Source organism: Salmo salar, unplaced genomic scaffold, assembly GCF_965601325.2.
Source record: "Salmo salar unplaced genomic scaffold, fSalSal1 ptg000578l, whole genome shotgun sequence".
In the NCBI taxonomy this organism is placed as follows: Eukaryota; Metazoa; Chordata; class Actinopteri; order Salmoniformes; family Salmonidae; genus Salmo; species Salmo salar.
This window is the reverse complement of record NW_027675424.1, coordinates 1330001-1345434: the sequence shown is the minus strand read 5'-3', so window position 1 is coordinate 1345434 and position 15434 is coordinate 1330001. Positions and strand designations below refer to the sequence as shown.

The following is a 15434-nucleotide window of genomic DNA, read 5'->3' as shown; positions in this document are numbered from 1 at the left end:
CGCATTCAGTTGTACATCTAAAAATATATTTTGGTTCGTTGTTTTACAGTTTAGTTCCAATATGATATTGTGAAGAAGCATGTACATTACTAATGTTTTTTTAACCTTTATTTAACTTGGCAAGTCAGTTAAGAACAAATTCTTATTTAAACTCTAACCACTAGGCTACCTGCTGGTTACTGGTCCAACACTCTAACCACTAGGCTACCTGCTGGTTACTAGTCCAACGCTCTAACCACTAGGCTACCTGCTGGTTACTGGCCCAACGCTCTAACCACAAGGCTACCTGCTGGTTACTGGCCCAACGCTCTAACCACTAGGCTACCTGCTGGTTACTGGCCCAACGCTCTAACCACTAGGCTACCTGCTGGTTACTGGCCCAACTCTCTAACCACTAGGCTACCTGCTGGTTATTGGCCCAACGCTCTAACCACTAGGCTGGTTACTGGCCCAACTCTCTAACCACTAGGCTACCTGCTGGTTACTGGCCCAACGCTCTAACCAATAGGCTACCTGCTGGTTACTGGCCCTACGCTCTAACCACTAGGCTACCTGCTGGTTACTGGCCCAACGCTCTAACCACTAGGCTCCTGCTGGTTACTGGCCCAACGCTCTAACCAATAGGCTACCTGCTGGTTACTGGCCCAACGCTCTAACCACTAGGCTACCTGCTGGTTACTGGCCCAACGCTCTAACCACTAGGCTACCTGCTGGTTACTGGCCCAACGCTCTAACCACTAGGCTGGTTACTGGCCCAACTCTCTATCCACTAGGCTACCTGCTGGTTACTGGCCCAACTCTCTAACCACTAGGCTACCTGCTGGTTATTGGCCCAACGCTCTAACCACTAGGCTGGTTACTGGCCCAACTCTCTAACCACTAGGCTACCTGCTGGTTACTGGCCCAACGCTCTAACCAATAGGCTACCTGCTGGTTACTGGCCCTACGCTCTAACCACTAGGCTACCTGCTGGTTACTGGCCCAACGCTCTAACCACTAGGCTACCTGCTGGTTACTGGCCCAACGCTCTAACCAATAGGCTACCTGCTGGTTACTGGCCCAACGCTCTAACCACTAGGCTACCTGCTGGTTACTGGCCCAACGCTCTAACCACTAGGCTACCTGCTGGTTACTGGCCCAACGCTCTAACCACTAGGCTGGTTACTGGCCCAACTCTCTATCCACTAGGCTACCTGCTGGTTACTGGCCCAACTCTCTAACCACTAGGCTACCTGCTGGTTATTGGCCCAACGCTCTAACCACTAGGCTGGTTACTGGCCCAACTCTCTAACCACTAGGCTACCTGCTGGTTACTGGCCCAACGCTCTAACCAATAGGCTACCTGCTGGTTACTGGCCCTACGCTCTAACCACTAGGCTACCTGCTGGTTACTGGCCCAACGCTCTAACCACTAGGCTACCTGCTGGTTACTGGCCCAACGCTCTAACCAATAGGCTACCTGCTGGTTACTGGCCCAACGCTCTAACCACTAGGCTACCTGCTGGTTACTGGCCCAACGCTCTAACCACTAGGCTACCTGCTGGTTACTGGCCCAACGCTCTAACCACTAGGCTACCTGCTGGTTACTGGCCCAACGCTCTAACCACTAGGCTGGTTACTGGCCCAACTCTCTATCCACTAGGCTACCTGCTGGTTACTGGCCCAACGCTCTAACCAATAGGCTACCTGCTGGTTACTGGCCCAACGCTCTAACCACTAGGCTACCTGCTGGTTACTGGCCCAACGCTCTAACCACTAGGCTACCTGCTGGTTACTGGCCCAACGCTCTAACCACTAGGCTACCTGCTGGTTACTGGCCCAACGCTCTAACCACTAGGCTGGTTACTGGCCCAACTCTCTATCCACTAGGCTACCTGCTGGTTACTGGCCCAACGCTCTAACCACTAGGCTACCTGCTGGTTACTGGCCCAACGCTCTAACCACTAGGCTGGTTACTGGCCCAACTCTCTATCCACTAGGCTACCTGCTGGTTACTGGCCCAACGCTCTAACCAATAGGCTACCTGCTGGTTACTGGCCCAACGCTCTAACCACTAGGCTACCTGCTGGTTACTGGCCCAACGCTCTAACCACTAGGCTACCTGCTGGTTACTGGCCCAACGCTCTAACCACTAGGCTACCTGCTGGTTACTGGCCCAACGCTCTAACCACTAGGCTGGTTACTGGCCCAACTCTCTATCCACTAGGCTACCTGCTGGTTACTGGCCCAACGCTCTAACCACCAGGCTACCTGCTGGTTACTGGCCCAACGCTCTAACCACTAGGCTACCTGCTGGTTACTGGCCCAACTCTCTAACCACTAGCCTACCTGCTGGTTACTGGCCCAACCCTCTAACCACTAGGCTACCTGCTGGTTACTAGTCCAACGCACTAACCACTCCTGCTGGTCAGTAGGTCATTCCTGTCCCTCACCATTTCCTCCACTGTCCACTCCTGCTGGTCAGTAGGTCATTCCTGTCCCTCACCATTTCCTCCACTGTCCACTCCTGCTGGTCAGTAGGTCATTCCTGTCCCTCACCATTTCCTCCACTGTCCACTCCTACTGGTCAGTAGGTCATTCCTGTCCCTCACCATTTCCTCCACTGTCCACTCCTGCTGGTCAGTAGGTCATTCCTGTCCCTCACCATTTCCTCCACTGTCCACTCCTGCTGGTCAGTCTGCACACGACCACCACCATGGGGTCTTCTGTCTAATCTGAGGGTAGAACAGAGTTTACTGTCAATAGATCATACTGGAACAACACTGGAACATGTTTAGTGAATTTACATGCATTACAATATGTCATTTCCTGTAAATGTAAAGGTAAAGCATAGTGCACATCCTGCTGACTGACCGGTTTTCTTAGTGAAATGTTCTCATGATGGAATTTGCCAGTTGATCTTTTCAGATTGGGGTGAACTAATGTCAGCCTCTGTCATGGTAAGACCTCTGTTTACCACATGATCACCGACGATGGATCGGACATTAGATACAACAGTTCCCTGCCGCCTGCCTCCCCCTCCCTGATATCACCTCTTTGACGGGGCCCACGTCCTCCTCTCTGAGGGCTCCTTGTCCACCTCCTCTCTGAGGGCTCCTTGTCCACCACCTCTCTGAGGGCTCCTTGTCCACCACCTCTCTGAGGGCTCCTTGTCCACCACCTCTCTGAGGGCTCCTTGTCCACCACCTCTCTGAGGGCTCCTTGTCCACCACCTCTCTGAGGGCTCCATGTCCACCACCTCTCTGAGGGCTCCTTGTCCACCTCCTCTCTGAGGGCTCCTTGTCCACCACCTCTCTGAGGGCTCCTTGTCCACCTCCTCTCTGAGGGCTCCTTGTCCACCACCTCTCTGAGGGCTCCTTGTCCACCACCTCTCTGAGGGCTCCTTGTCCACCACCTCTCTGAGGGCTCCTTGTCCACCACCTCTCTGAGGGCTCCTTGTCCACCTCCTCTCTGAGGGCTCCTTGTCCACCACCTCTCTGAGGGCTCCTTGTCCACCACCTCTCTGAGGGCTCCTTGTCCACCACCTCTCTGAGGGCTCCTTGTCCACCACCTCTCTGAGGGCTCCTTGTCCACCACCTCTCTGAGGGCTCCTTGTCCACCTCCTCTCTGAGGGCTCCTTGTCCACCACCTCTCTGAGGGCTCCTTGTCCACCACCTCTCTGAGGGCTCCTTGTCCACCACCTCTCTGAGGGCTCCTTGTCCACCAGCTCTCTGAGGGCTCCTTGTCCACCACCTCTCTGAGGGCTCCTTGTCCACCACCTCTCTGAGGGCTCCTTGTCCACCACCTCTCTGAGGGCTCCTTGTCCACCACCTCTCTGAGGGCTCCATGTCCACCTCCTCTCTGAGGGCTCCTTGTCCACCACCTCTCTGAGGGCTCCTTGTCCACCTCTCTGAGGGCTCCTTGTCCACCACCTCTCTGAGGGCTCCTTGTCCACCACCTCTCTGAGGGCTCCTTGTCCACCTCTCTGAGGGCTCCTTGTCCACCACCTCTCTGAGGGCTCCTTGTCCACCACCTCTCTGAGGGCTCCTTGTCCACCACCTCTCTGAGGGCTCCTTGTCCACCTCCTCTCTGAGGGCTCCTTGTCCACCACCTCTCTGAGGGCTCCTTGTCCACCTCCTCTCTGAGGGCTCCATGTCCACCACCTCTCTGAGGGCTCCTTGTCCACCACCTCTCTGAGGGCTCCTTGTCCACCACCTCTCTGAGGGCTCCTTGTCCACCACCTCTCTGAGGGCTCCTTGTCCACCACCTCTCTGAGGGCTCCTTGTCCACCACCTCTCTGAGGGCTCCTTGTCCACCTCCTCTCTGAGGGCTCCTTGTCCACCTCCTCTCTGAGGGCTCCTTGTCCACCACCTCTCTGAGGGCTCCTTGTCCACCTCCTCTCTGAGGGCTCCTTGTCCACCTCCTCTCTGAGGGCTCCTTGTCCACCTCCTCTCTGAGGGCTCCTTGTCCACCTCCTCTCTGAGGGCTCCTTGTCCACCTCCTCTCTGAGGGCTCCTTGTCCACCACCTCTCTGAGGGCTCCTTGTCCACCTCCTCTCTGAGGGCTCCTTGTCCACCACCTCTCTGAGGGCTCCTTGTCCACCTCCTCTCTGAGGGCTCCTTGTCCACCACCTCTCTGAGGGCTCCATGTCCACCAGCTCTGATTTCGTCCTCTCTCTTGCTGTCTGTCTGCTCCATGTTGAAAGACATTGGAAGTGTTCACACCCCCTTTTATTTGGTGACCAGTTGTGGTTCCACAATGTGAATCAATGATCAATAACCAGTATTGATGGTGTATGTTATCATGTATCATACATGTCATCTACATGTTTCTACTTTAAACACATTTTATTACTGTAGGGTCTCTACATCCTCATATAGCAGACAGACCAGTTTAACATCTATAGGTTTAGTGATTCATCATTAAGCTCAGTTGGATTAAGTGATGGTCAGGTGGATTTAAATAACAAGAGAATCATATGAAAGTATTGTGAACATTTCACTGTGAAAGACAATGACTTTATATGGAAGGTATTTCTAGATGAAACACTGATGAGGTTTTGGTGGAAAGTTACTGTGATTGTGTGTATTGACAATATGCTAAATGATGAGTTTGTACTAAGAGTTGTGAAGTGTAGCATTGCTTCTCTACTCCTCACAAATGGTAAAGCATTGGATTGGTGTTGGCATGGGGTAGAGGGAGTTTACATATACCAGTCATTTCCTGTTAAATCCATGAAGGGAAGTGGACAAGTTCACACTTAGAAAGGAGAGATAATTGGGACACAACCCCATGTGTTCTGATAACTACAGGAATTAAACCATATTGAGGTTGTCTGCTTTCTATACGGTTTAGAGACAGACAGACAGACAGACAGACAGACAGACAGACAGACAGACAGACAGACAGACAGACAGACAGACAGACAGACAGACAGACAGACAGACAGACAGACAGACAGACAGACAGACAGACAGACAGACAGACAGACAGACAGACAGACAGACAGACAGACAGACAGACCATCAGGTAAAGTTGTGGAGATGAGGGAATATGTGATCAGAACCCCTCCAGTCTGATTAACCACAGTTAGGTCCAGTATGGACTATCAGTACCAGTCACCATTTACAATGTGACCCAGTTCAATGGGTCTGAACAGAACTGGGGGATGTCAGACATGAAGATGTCTAAACACAACTGGAATATCATTAGTTTGTGATTCATTGTTAATGGATTTTCAATCAGGAACACAGAGGAACAACCTGACAACATAACAATGTGTGGGTGGGTGGAGATCTAATATTGTTTTGTGACAAACACTAAAGCATGATATTCTAATAAATCTACACCCTATTCCCTACGTAGAACACTACTTTAGACCTGGTCAGAAGCACCGTAGTGCACTACGGAGGGAATAGGGAACCATTTGGAACAGAGACCAGTAATTCCCCTGAATATCTCTCTCTTCCTCATCTGGTTTCTTGAACAGCCCTTCACTCCTCCCCTCTTCCTCTTCCTCCCTTTTCATTCTATTCTATCAGCCACACCACTAGCTCACCTCCACACAATCCATTTACAAGTTAAAGACTCACCTTGGAATAAATAACAAAGGAAAACTATTACTAGATGAAGTTTAGTGTTGGATTTTTTATTTCCCATCACCATAAATCATATTTAATCACTGAAAACATCAATTAGGGCCGAGCTGATCAATGATACTGAGGAGAATTACATAGAGACAGAGAACCAACTGAGAAAACATATCAATGGTTCTGAATGACAACCAATATACATCACAACCACACATCATGATTCATGGAAATGGACCCTACTACAGTTTAACCAGCTCAGCTATAGACTACACCAGCATGACTAGTATCTATGTGGACCCTACTACAGTTTAACCAGCTCAGCTATAGACTACACCAGCATGACTAGTATCTATGTGGACCCTACTACAGTTTAACCAGCTCAGCTATAGACTACACCAGCATGACTAGTATCTATGTGGACCCTACTACAGTTTAACCAGCTCAGCTATAGACTACACCAGCATGACTAGTATCTATGTGGACCCTACTACAGTTTAACCAGCTCAGCTATAGACTACACCAGCATGACTAGTATCTATGTGGACCCTACTACAGTTTAACCAGCTCAGCTATAGACTACACCAGCGTGACTAGTATCTATGTGGACCCTACTACAGTTTAACCAGCTCAGCTATAGACTACACCAGCATGACTAGTATCTATGTGGACCCTACTACAGTTTAACCAGCTCAGCTATAGACTACACCAGCATGACTAGTATCTATGTGGACCCTACTACAGTTTAACCAGCTCAGCTATAGACTACACCAGCATGACTAGTATCTATGTGGACCCTACTACAGTTTAACCAGCTCAGCTATAGACTACACCAGCATGACTAGTATCTATGTGGACCCTACTACAGTTTAACCAGCTCAGCTATAGACTAGACCAGCATGACTAGTATCTATGTGGACCCTACTACAGTTTAACCAGCTCAGCTATAGACTACACCAGCATGACTAGTATCTATGTGGACCCTACTACAGTTTAACCAGCTCAGCTATAGACTACACCAGCATGACTAGTATCTATGTGGACCCTACTACAGTTTAACCAGCTCAGCTATAGACTACACCAGCATGACTAGTATCTATGTGGACCCTACTACAGTTTAACCAGCTCAGCTATAGACTACACCAGCATGACTAGTATCTATGTGGACCCTATTACAGTTTAACCAGCTCAGCTATAGACTACACCAGCATGACTAGTATCTATGTGGACCCTACTACAGTTTAACCAGCTCAGCTATAGACTACACCAGCATGACTAGTATCTATGTGGACCCTACTACAGTTTAACCAGCTCAGCTATAGACTACACCAGCATGACTAGTATCTATGTGGACCCTACTACAGTTTAACCAGCTCAGCTATAGACTAAACCAGCATGACTAGTATCTATGTGGACCCTACTACAGTTTAACCAGCTCGGATATAGACTACACCAGCATGACTAGTATCTATGTGGACCATACTACAGTTTAACCAGCTCAGCTATAGACTACACCAGCATGACTAGTATCTATGTGAACCCTACTACAGTTTAACCAGCTCGGCTATAGACTACACCAGCATGACTAGTATCTATGTGGACCCTACTACAGTTTAACCAGCTCAGCTATAGACTACACCAGCATGACTAGTATCTATGTGGACCCTACTACAGTTTAACCAGCTCAGCTATAGACTACACCAGCATGACTAGTATCTATGTGGACCCTACTACAGTTTAACCAGCTCAGCTATAGACTACACCAGCATGACTAGTATCTATGTGGACCCTACTACAGTTTAACCAGCTCAGCTATAGACTACACCAGCATGACTAGTATCTATGTGGACCCTACTACAGTTTAACCAGCTCAGCTATAGACTACACCAGCATGACTAGTATCTATGTGGACCCTACTACAGTTTAACCAGCTCAGCTATAGACTACACCAGCGTGACTAGTATCTATGTGGACCCTACTACAGTTTAACCAGCTCAGCTATAGACTACACCAGCATGACTAGTATCTATGTGGACCCTACTACAGTTTAACCAGCTCAGCTATAGACTAGACCAGCATGACTAGTATCTATGTGGACCCTACTACAGTTTAACCAGCTCAGCTATAGACTACACCAGCATGACTAGTATCTATGTGGACCCTACTACAGTTTAACCAGCTCAGCTATAGACTACACCAGCATGACTAGTATCTATGTGGACCCTACTACAGTTTAACCAGCTCAGCTATAGACTACACCAGCATGACTAGTATCTATGTGGACCCTACTACAGTTTAACCAGCTCAGCTATAGACTACACCAGCATGACTAGTATCTATGTGGACCCTACTACAGTTTAACCAGCTCAGCTATAGACTACACCAGCATGACTAGTATCTATGTGGACCCTACTACAGTTTAACCAGCTCGGCTATAGACTACACCAGCATGACTAGTATCTATGTGGACCCTACTACAGTTTAACCAGCTCAGCTATAGACTACACCAGCGTGACTAGTATCTATGTGGACCCTACTACAGTTTAACCAGCTCAGCTATAGACTACACCAGCATGACTAGTATCTATGTGGACCCTATTACAGTTTAACCAGCTCAGCTATAGACTACACCAGCATGACTAGTATCTATGTGGACCCTACTACAGTTTAACCAGCTCGGCTATAGACTACACCAGCAAGACTAGTATCTATGTGGACCCTACTACAGTTTAACCAGCTCAGCTATAGACTACACCAGCATGACTAGTATCTATGTGGACCCTACTACAGTTTAACCAGCTCGGCTATAGACTACACCAGCATGACTAGTATCTATGTGGACCCTACTACAGTTTAACCAGCTCGGCTATAGACTACACCAGCAAGACTAGTATCTATGTGGACCCTACTACAGTTTAACCAGCTCAGCTATAGACTACACCAGCATGACTAGTATCTATGTGGACCCTACTACAGTTTAACCAGCTCGGCTATAGACTACACCAGCATGACTAGTATCTATGTGGACCCTACTACAGTTTAACCAGCTCGGCTATAGACTACACCAGCAAGACTAGTATCTATGTGGACCCTACTACAGTTTAACCAGCTCAGCTATAGACTACACCAGCATGACTAGTATCTATGTGGACCCTACTACAGTTTAACCAGCTCAGCTATAGACTACACCAGCATGACTAGTATCTATGTGGACCCTACTACAGTTTAACCAGCTCGGCTATAGACTACACCAGCATGACTAGTATCTATGTGGACCCTACTACAGTTTAACCAGCTCGGCTATAGACTACACCAGCATGACTAGTATCTATGTGGACCCTACTACAGTTTAACCAGCTCGGCTATAGACTACACCAGCATGACTAGTATCTATGTGGACCCTACTACAGTTTAACCAGCTCGGCTATAGACTACACCAGCATGACTAGTATCTATGTGGACCCTACTACAGTTTAACCAGCTCGGCTATAGACTACACCAGCATGACTAGTATCTATGTGGACCCTACTACAGTTTAACCAGCTCGGCTATAGACTACACCAGCATGACTAGTATCTATGTGGACCCTACTACAGTTTAACCAGCTCGGCTATAGACTACACCAGCATGACTAGTATCTATGTGGACCCTACTACAGTTTAACCAGCTCAGCTATAGACTACACCAGCATGACTAGTATCTATGTGGACCCTACTACAGTTTAACCAGCTCAGCTATAGACTACACCAGCATGACTAGTATCTATGTGGACCCTACTACAGTTTAACCAGCTCAGCTATAGACTACACCAGCATGACTAGTATCTATGTGGACCCTACTACAGTTTAACCAGCTCAGCTATAGACTACACCAGCATGACTAGTATGTATGTGGACCCTACTACAGTTTAACCAGCTCAGCTATAGACTACACCAGCATGACTAGTATCTATGTGGACCCTACTACAGTTTAACCAGCTCAGCTATAGACTACACCAGCATGACTAGTATCTATGTGGACCCTACTACAGTTTAACCAGCTCAGCTATAGACTACACCAGCATGACTAGTATCTATGTGGACCCTATTACAGTTTAACCAGCTCAGCTATAGACTACACCAGCATGACTAGTATCTATGTGGACCCTATTACAGTTTAACCAGCTCAGCTATAGACTACACCAGCATGACTAGTATCTATGTGGACCCTACTACAGTTTAACCAGCTCAGCTATAGACATCACCAGCATGACTAGTATCTATGTGGACCCTACTACAGTTTAACCAGCTCAGCTATAGACTACACCAGCATGACTAGTATCTATGTGGACCCTACTACAGTTTAACCAGCTCAGCTATAGACTAAACCAGCATGACTAGTATCTATGTGGACCCTACTACAGTTTAACCAGCTCGGATATAGACTACACCAGCATGACTAGTATCTATGTGGACCATACTACAGTTTAACCAGCTCGGCTATAGACTACACCAGCATGACTAGTATCTATGTGAACCCTACTACAGTTTAACCAGCCCGGCTATAGACTACACCAGCATGACTAGTATCTATGTGGACCCTACTACAGTTTAACCAGCTCGGATATAGACTACACCAGCATGACTAGTATCTATGTGGACCCTACTACAGTTTAACCAGCTCAGCTATAGACTACACCAGCATGACTAGTATCTATGTGGACCCTACTACAGTTTAACCAGCTCGGCTATAGACTACACCAGCATGACTAGTATCTATGTGGACCCTACTACAGTTTAACCAGCTCGGCTATAGACTACACCAGCATGACTAGTATCTATGTGGACCCTACTACAGTTTAACCAGCTCAGCTATAGACTACACCAGCATGACTAGTATCTATGTGGACCCTACTACAGTTTAACCAGCTCAGCTATAGACTACACCAGCATGACTAGTATCTATGTGGACCCTACTACAGTTTAACCAGCTCAGCTATAGACTACACCAGCATGACTAGTATCTATGTGGACCCTACTACAGTTTAACCAGCTCAGCTATAGACTACACCAGCATGACTAGTATCTATGTGGACCCTACTACAGTTTAACCAGCTCAGCTATAGACTACACCAGCATGACTAGTATCTATGTGGACCCTACTACAGTTTAACCAGCTCAGCTATAGACTACACCAGCATGACTAGTATCTATGTGGACCCTACTACAGTTTAACCAGCTCAGCTATAGACTAGACCAGCATGACTAGTATCTATGTGGACCCTACTACAGTTTAACCAGCTCAGCTATAGACTACACCAGCATGACTAGTATCTATGTGGACCCTACTACAGTTTAACCAGCTCAGCTATAGACTACACCAGCATGACTAGTATCTATTTGGACCCTACTACAGTTTAACCAGCTCAGCTATAGACTACACCAGCATGACTAGTATCTATGTGGACCCTACTACAGTTTAACCAGCTCAGCTATAGACTACACCAGCATGACTAGTATCTATGTGGACCCTACTACAGTTTAACCAGCTCAGCTATAGACTACACCAGCATGACTAGTATCTATGTGGACCCTACTACAGTTTAACCAGCTCAGCTATAGACTACACCAGCATGACTAGTATCTATGTGGACCCTACTACAGTTTAACCAGCTCAGCTATAGACTACACCAGCATGACTAGTATCTATGTGGACCCTACTACAGTTTAACCAGCTCAGCTATAGACTACACCAGCATGACTAGTATCTATGTGGACCCTACTACAGTTTAACCAGCTCAGCTATAGACTACACCAGCATGACTAGTATCTATGTGGACCCTACTACAGTTTAACCAGCTCAGCTATAGACTACACCAGCATGACTAGTATCTATGTGGACCCTACTACAGTTTAACCAGCTCAGCTATAGACTACACCAGCGTGACTAGTATCTATGTGGACCCTACTACAGTTTAACCAGCTCAGCTATAGACTACACCAGCGTGACTAGTATCTATGTGGACCCTACTACAGTTTAACCAGCTCAGCTATAGACTACACCAGCATGACTAGTATCTATGTGGACCCTACTACAGTTTAACCAGCTCAGCTATAGACTACACCAGCTGACTAGTATCTATGTGGACCCTACTACAGTTTAACCAGCTCAGCTATAGACTACACCAGCATGACTAGTATCTATGTGGACCCTACTACAGTTTAACCAGCTCAGCTATAGACTACACCAGCATGACTAGTATCTATGTGGACCCTACTACAGTTTAACCAGCTCAGCTATAGACTACACCAGCATGACTAGTATCTATGTGGACCCTACTACAGTTTAACCAGCTCAGCTATAGACTACACCAGCATGACTAGTATCTATGTGGACCATACTACAGTTTAACCAGCTCAGCTATAGACTACACCAGCATGACTAGTATCTATGTGGACCCTACTACAGTTTAACCAGCTCAGCTATAGACTACACCAGCATGACTAGTATCTATGTGGACCCTACTACAGTTTAACCAGCTCAGCTATAGACTACACCAGCATGACTAGTATCTATGTGGACCCTACTACAGTTTAACCAGCTCAGCTATAGACTACACCAGCATGACTAGTATCTATGTGGACCCTACTACAGTTTAACCAGCTCAGCTATAGACTACACCAGCATGACTAGTATCTATGTGGACCCTACTACAGTTTAACCAGCTCAGCTATAGACTACACCAGCATGACTAGTATCTATGTGGACCCTACTACAGTTTAACCAGCTCAGCTATAGACTACACCAGCATGACTAGTATCTATGTGGACCCTACTACAGTTTAACCAGCTCGGATATAGACTACACCAGCATGACTAGTATCTATGTGGACCCTACTACAGTTTAACCAGCTCGGCTATAGACTACACCAGCATGACTAGTATCTATGTGGACCCTACTACAGTTTAACCAGCTCGGCTATAGACTACACCAGCATGACTAGTATCTATGTGGACCCTACTACAGTTTAACCAGCTCAGCTATAGACTACACCAGCATGACTAGTATCTATGTGGACCCAACTACAGTTTAACCAGATCAGCTATAGACTACACCAGCATGACTAGTATCTATGTGGACCCTACTACAGTTTAACCAGCTCGGCTATAGACTACACCAGCATGACTAGTATCTATGTGGACCCTACTACAGTTTAACCAGCTCGGCTATAGACTACACCAGCATGACTAGTATCTATGTGGACCCTACTACAGTTTAACCAGCTCAGCTATAGACTACACCAGCATGACTAGTATCTATGTGGACCCTACTACAGTTTAACCAGCTCAGCTATAGACTACACCAGCATGACTAGTATCTATGTGGACCCTACTACAGTTTAACCAGCTCGGCTATAGACTACACCAGCATGACTAGTATCTATGTGGACCCTACTACAGTTTAACCAGCTCGGCTATAGACTACACCAGCATGACTAGTATCTATGTGGACCCTACTACAGTTTAACCAGCTCAGCTATAGACTACACCAGCACGACTAGTATCTATGTGGACCCTACTACAGTTTAACCAGCTCAGCTATAGACTACACCAGCATGACTAGTATCTATGTGGACCCTACTACAGTTTAACCAGCTCAGCTATAGACTACACCAGCATGACTAGTATCTATGTGGACCCTACTACAGTTTAACCAGCTCGGCTATAGACTACACCAGCAAGACTAGTATCTATGTGGACCCTACTACAGTTTAACCAGCTCAGCTATAGACTACACCAGCACGACTAGTATCTATGTGGACCCTACTACAGTTTAACCAGCTCAGCTATAGACTACACCAGCATGACTCGTATCTATGTGGACCCTACTACAGTTTAACCAACTCAGCTATAGACTACACCAGCATGACTAGTATCTATGTGGACCCTACTACAGTTTAACCAGCTCGGCTATAGACTACACCAGCATGACTAGTGTCTATGTGGACCCTACTACAGTTTAACCAGCTCAGCTATAGACTACACCAGCATGACTAGTATCTATGTGGACCCTACTACAGTTTAACCAGCTCAGCTATAGACTACACCAGCATGACTAGTATCTATGTGGACCCTACTACAGTTTAACCAGCTCAGCTATAGACTACACCAGCATGACTAGTATCTATGTGGACCCTACTACAGTTTAACCAGCTCAGCTATAGACTACACCAGCATGACTAGTATCTATGTGGACCCTACTACAGTTTAACCAGCTCAGCTATAGACTACACCAGCATGACTAGTATCTATGTGGACCCTACTACAGTTTAACCAGCTCAGATATAGACTACACCAGCATGACTAGTATCTATGTGGACCCTACTACAGTTTAACCAGCTCAGCTATAGACTACACCAGCATGACTAGTATCTATGTGGACCCTACTACAGTTTAACCAGCTCAGCTATAGACTACACCAGCATGACTAGTATCTATGTGGACCCTACTACAGTTTAACCAGCTCAGCTATAGACTACACCAGCATGACTAGTATCTATGTGGACCCTACTACTGTTTAACCAGCTCAGCTATAGACTACACCAGCATGACTAGTATCTATGTGGACCCTACTACAGTTTAACCAGCTCAGATATAGACTACACCAGCATGACTAGTATCTATGTGGACCCTACTACAGTTTAACCAGCTCAGCTATAGACTACACCAGCGTGACTAGTAACTATGTGGACCCTACTACAGTTTAACCAGCTCAGCTATAGACTACACCAGCATGACTAGTATCTATGTGGACCCTACTACAGTTTAACCAGCTCAGCTATAGACTACACCAGCATGACTAGTATCTATGTGGACCCTACTACAGTTTAACCAGCTCAGCTATAGACTACACCAGCATGACTAGTATCTATGTGGACCCTACTACAGTTTAACCAGCTCAGCTATAGACTACACCAGCATGACTAGTATCTATGTGGACCCTACTACAGTTTAACCAGCTCAGCTATAGACTACACCAGCATGACTAGTATCTATGTGGACCCTACTACAGTTTAACCAGCTCAGCTATAGACTACAGCAGCATGACTAGTATCTATGTGGACCCTACTACAGTTTAACCAGCTCAGCTATAGACTACACCAGCATGACTAGTATCTATGTGGACCCTACTACAGTTTAACCAGCTCAGCTATAGACTACACCAGCATGACTAGTATCTATGTGGACCCTACTACAGTTTAACCAGCTCAGCTATAGACTACACCAGCATGACTAGTATCTATGTGGACCCTACTACAGTTTAACCAGCTCAGCAGTACTATTATAGAGCCTAAACCCAGGATAGAGGGGCTGAGTGAATGTGGTC

General features: G+C 46.9%; 1 protein-coding gene across 1 annotated transcript in view; it reads right to left on the bottom strand.

Annotated features, from left to right (window-relative positions):
• Positions 1–14984: 14984 nt before the first annotated feature.
• The window catches only part of LOC106604345 (E3 ubiquitin/ISG15 ligase TRIM25-like), an 8922-nt gene continuing 8472 nt past the window's right edge, over positions 14985–15434 (bottom strand). Inside the window, exon 6 of the mRNA XM_045712317.2 lies at positions 14985–15434. This exon is cut by the window's right edge and continues 439 nt beyond it. Within this exon, the coding sequence (XP_045568273.1) occupies positions 15362–15434 (73 nt within the window). The 3' untranslated portion in view covers positions 14985–15361.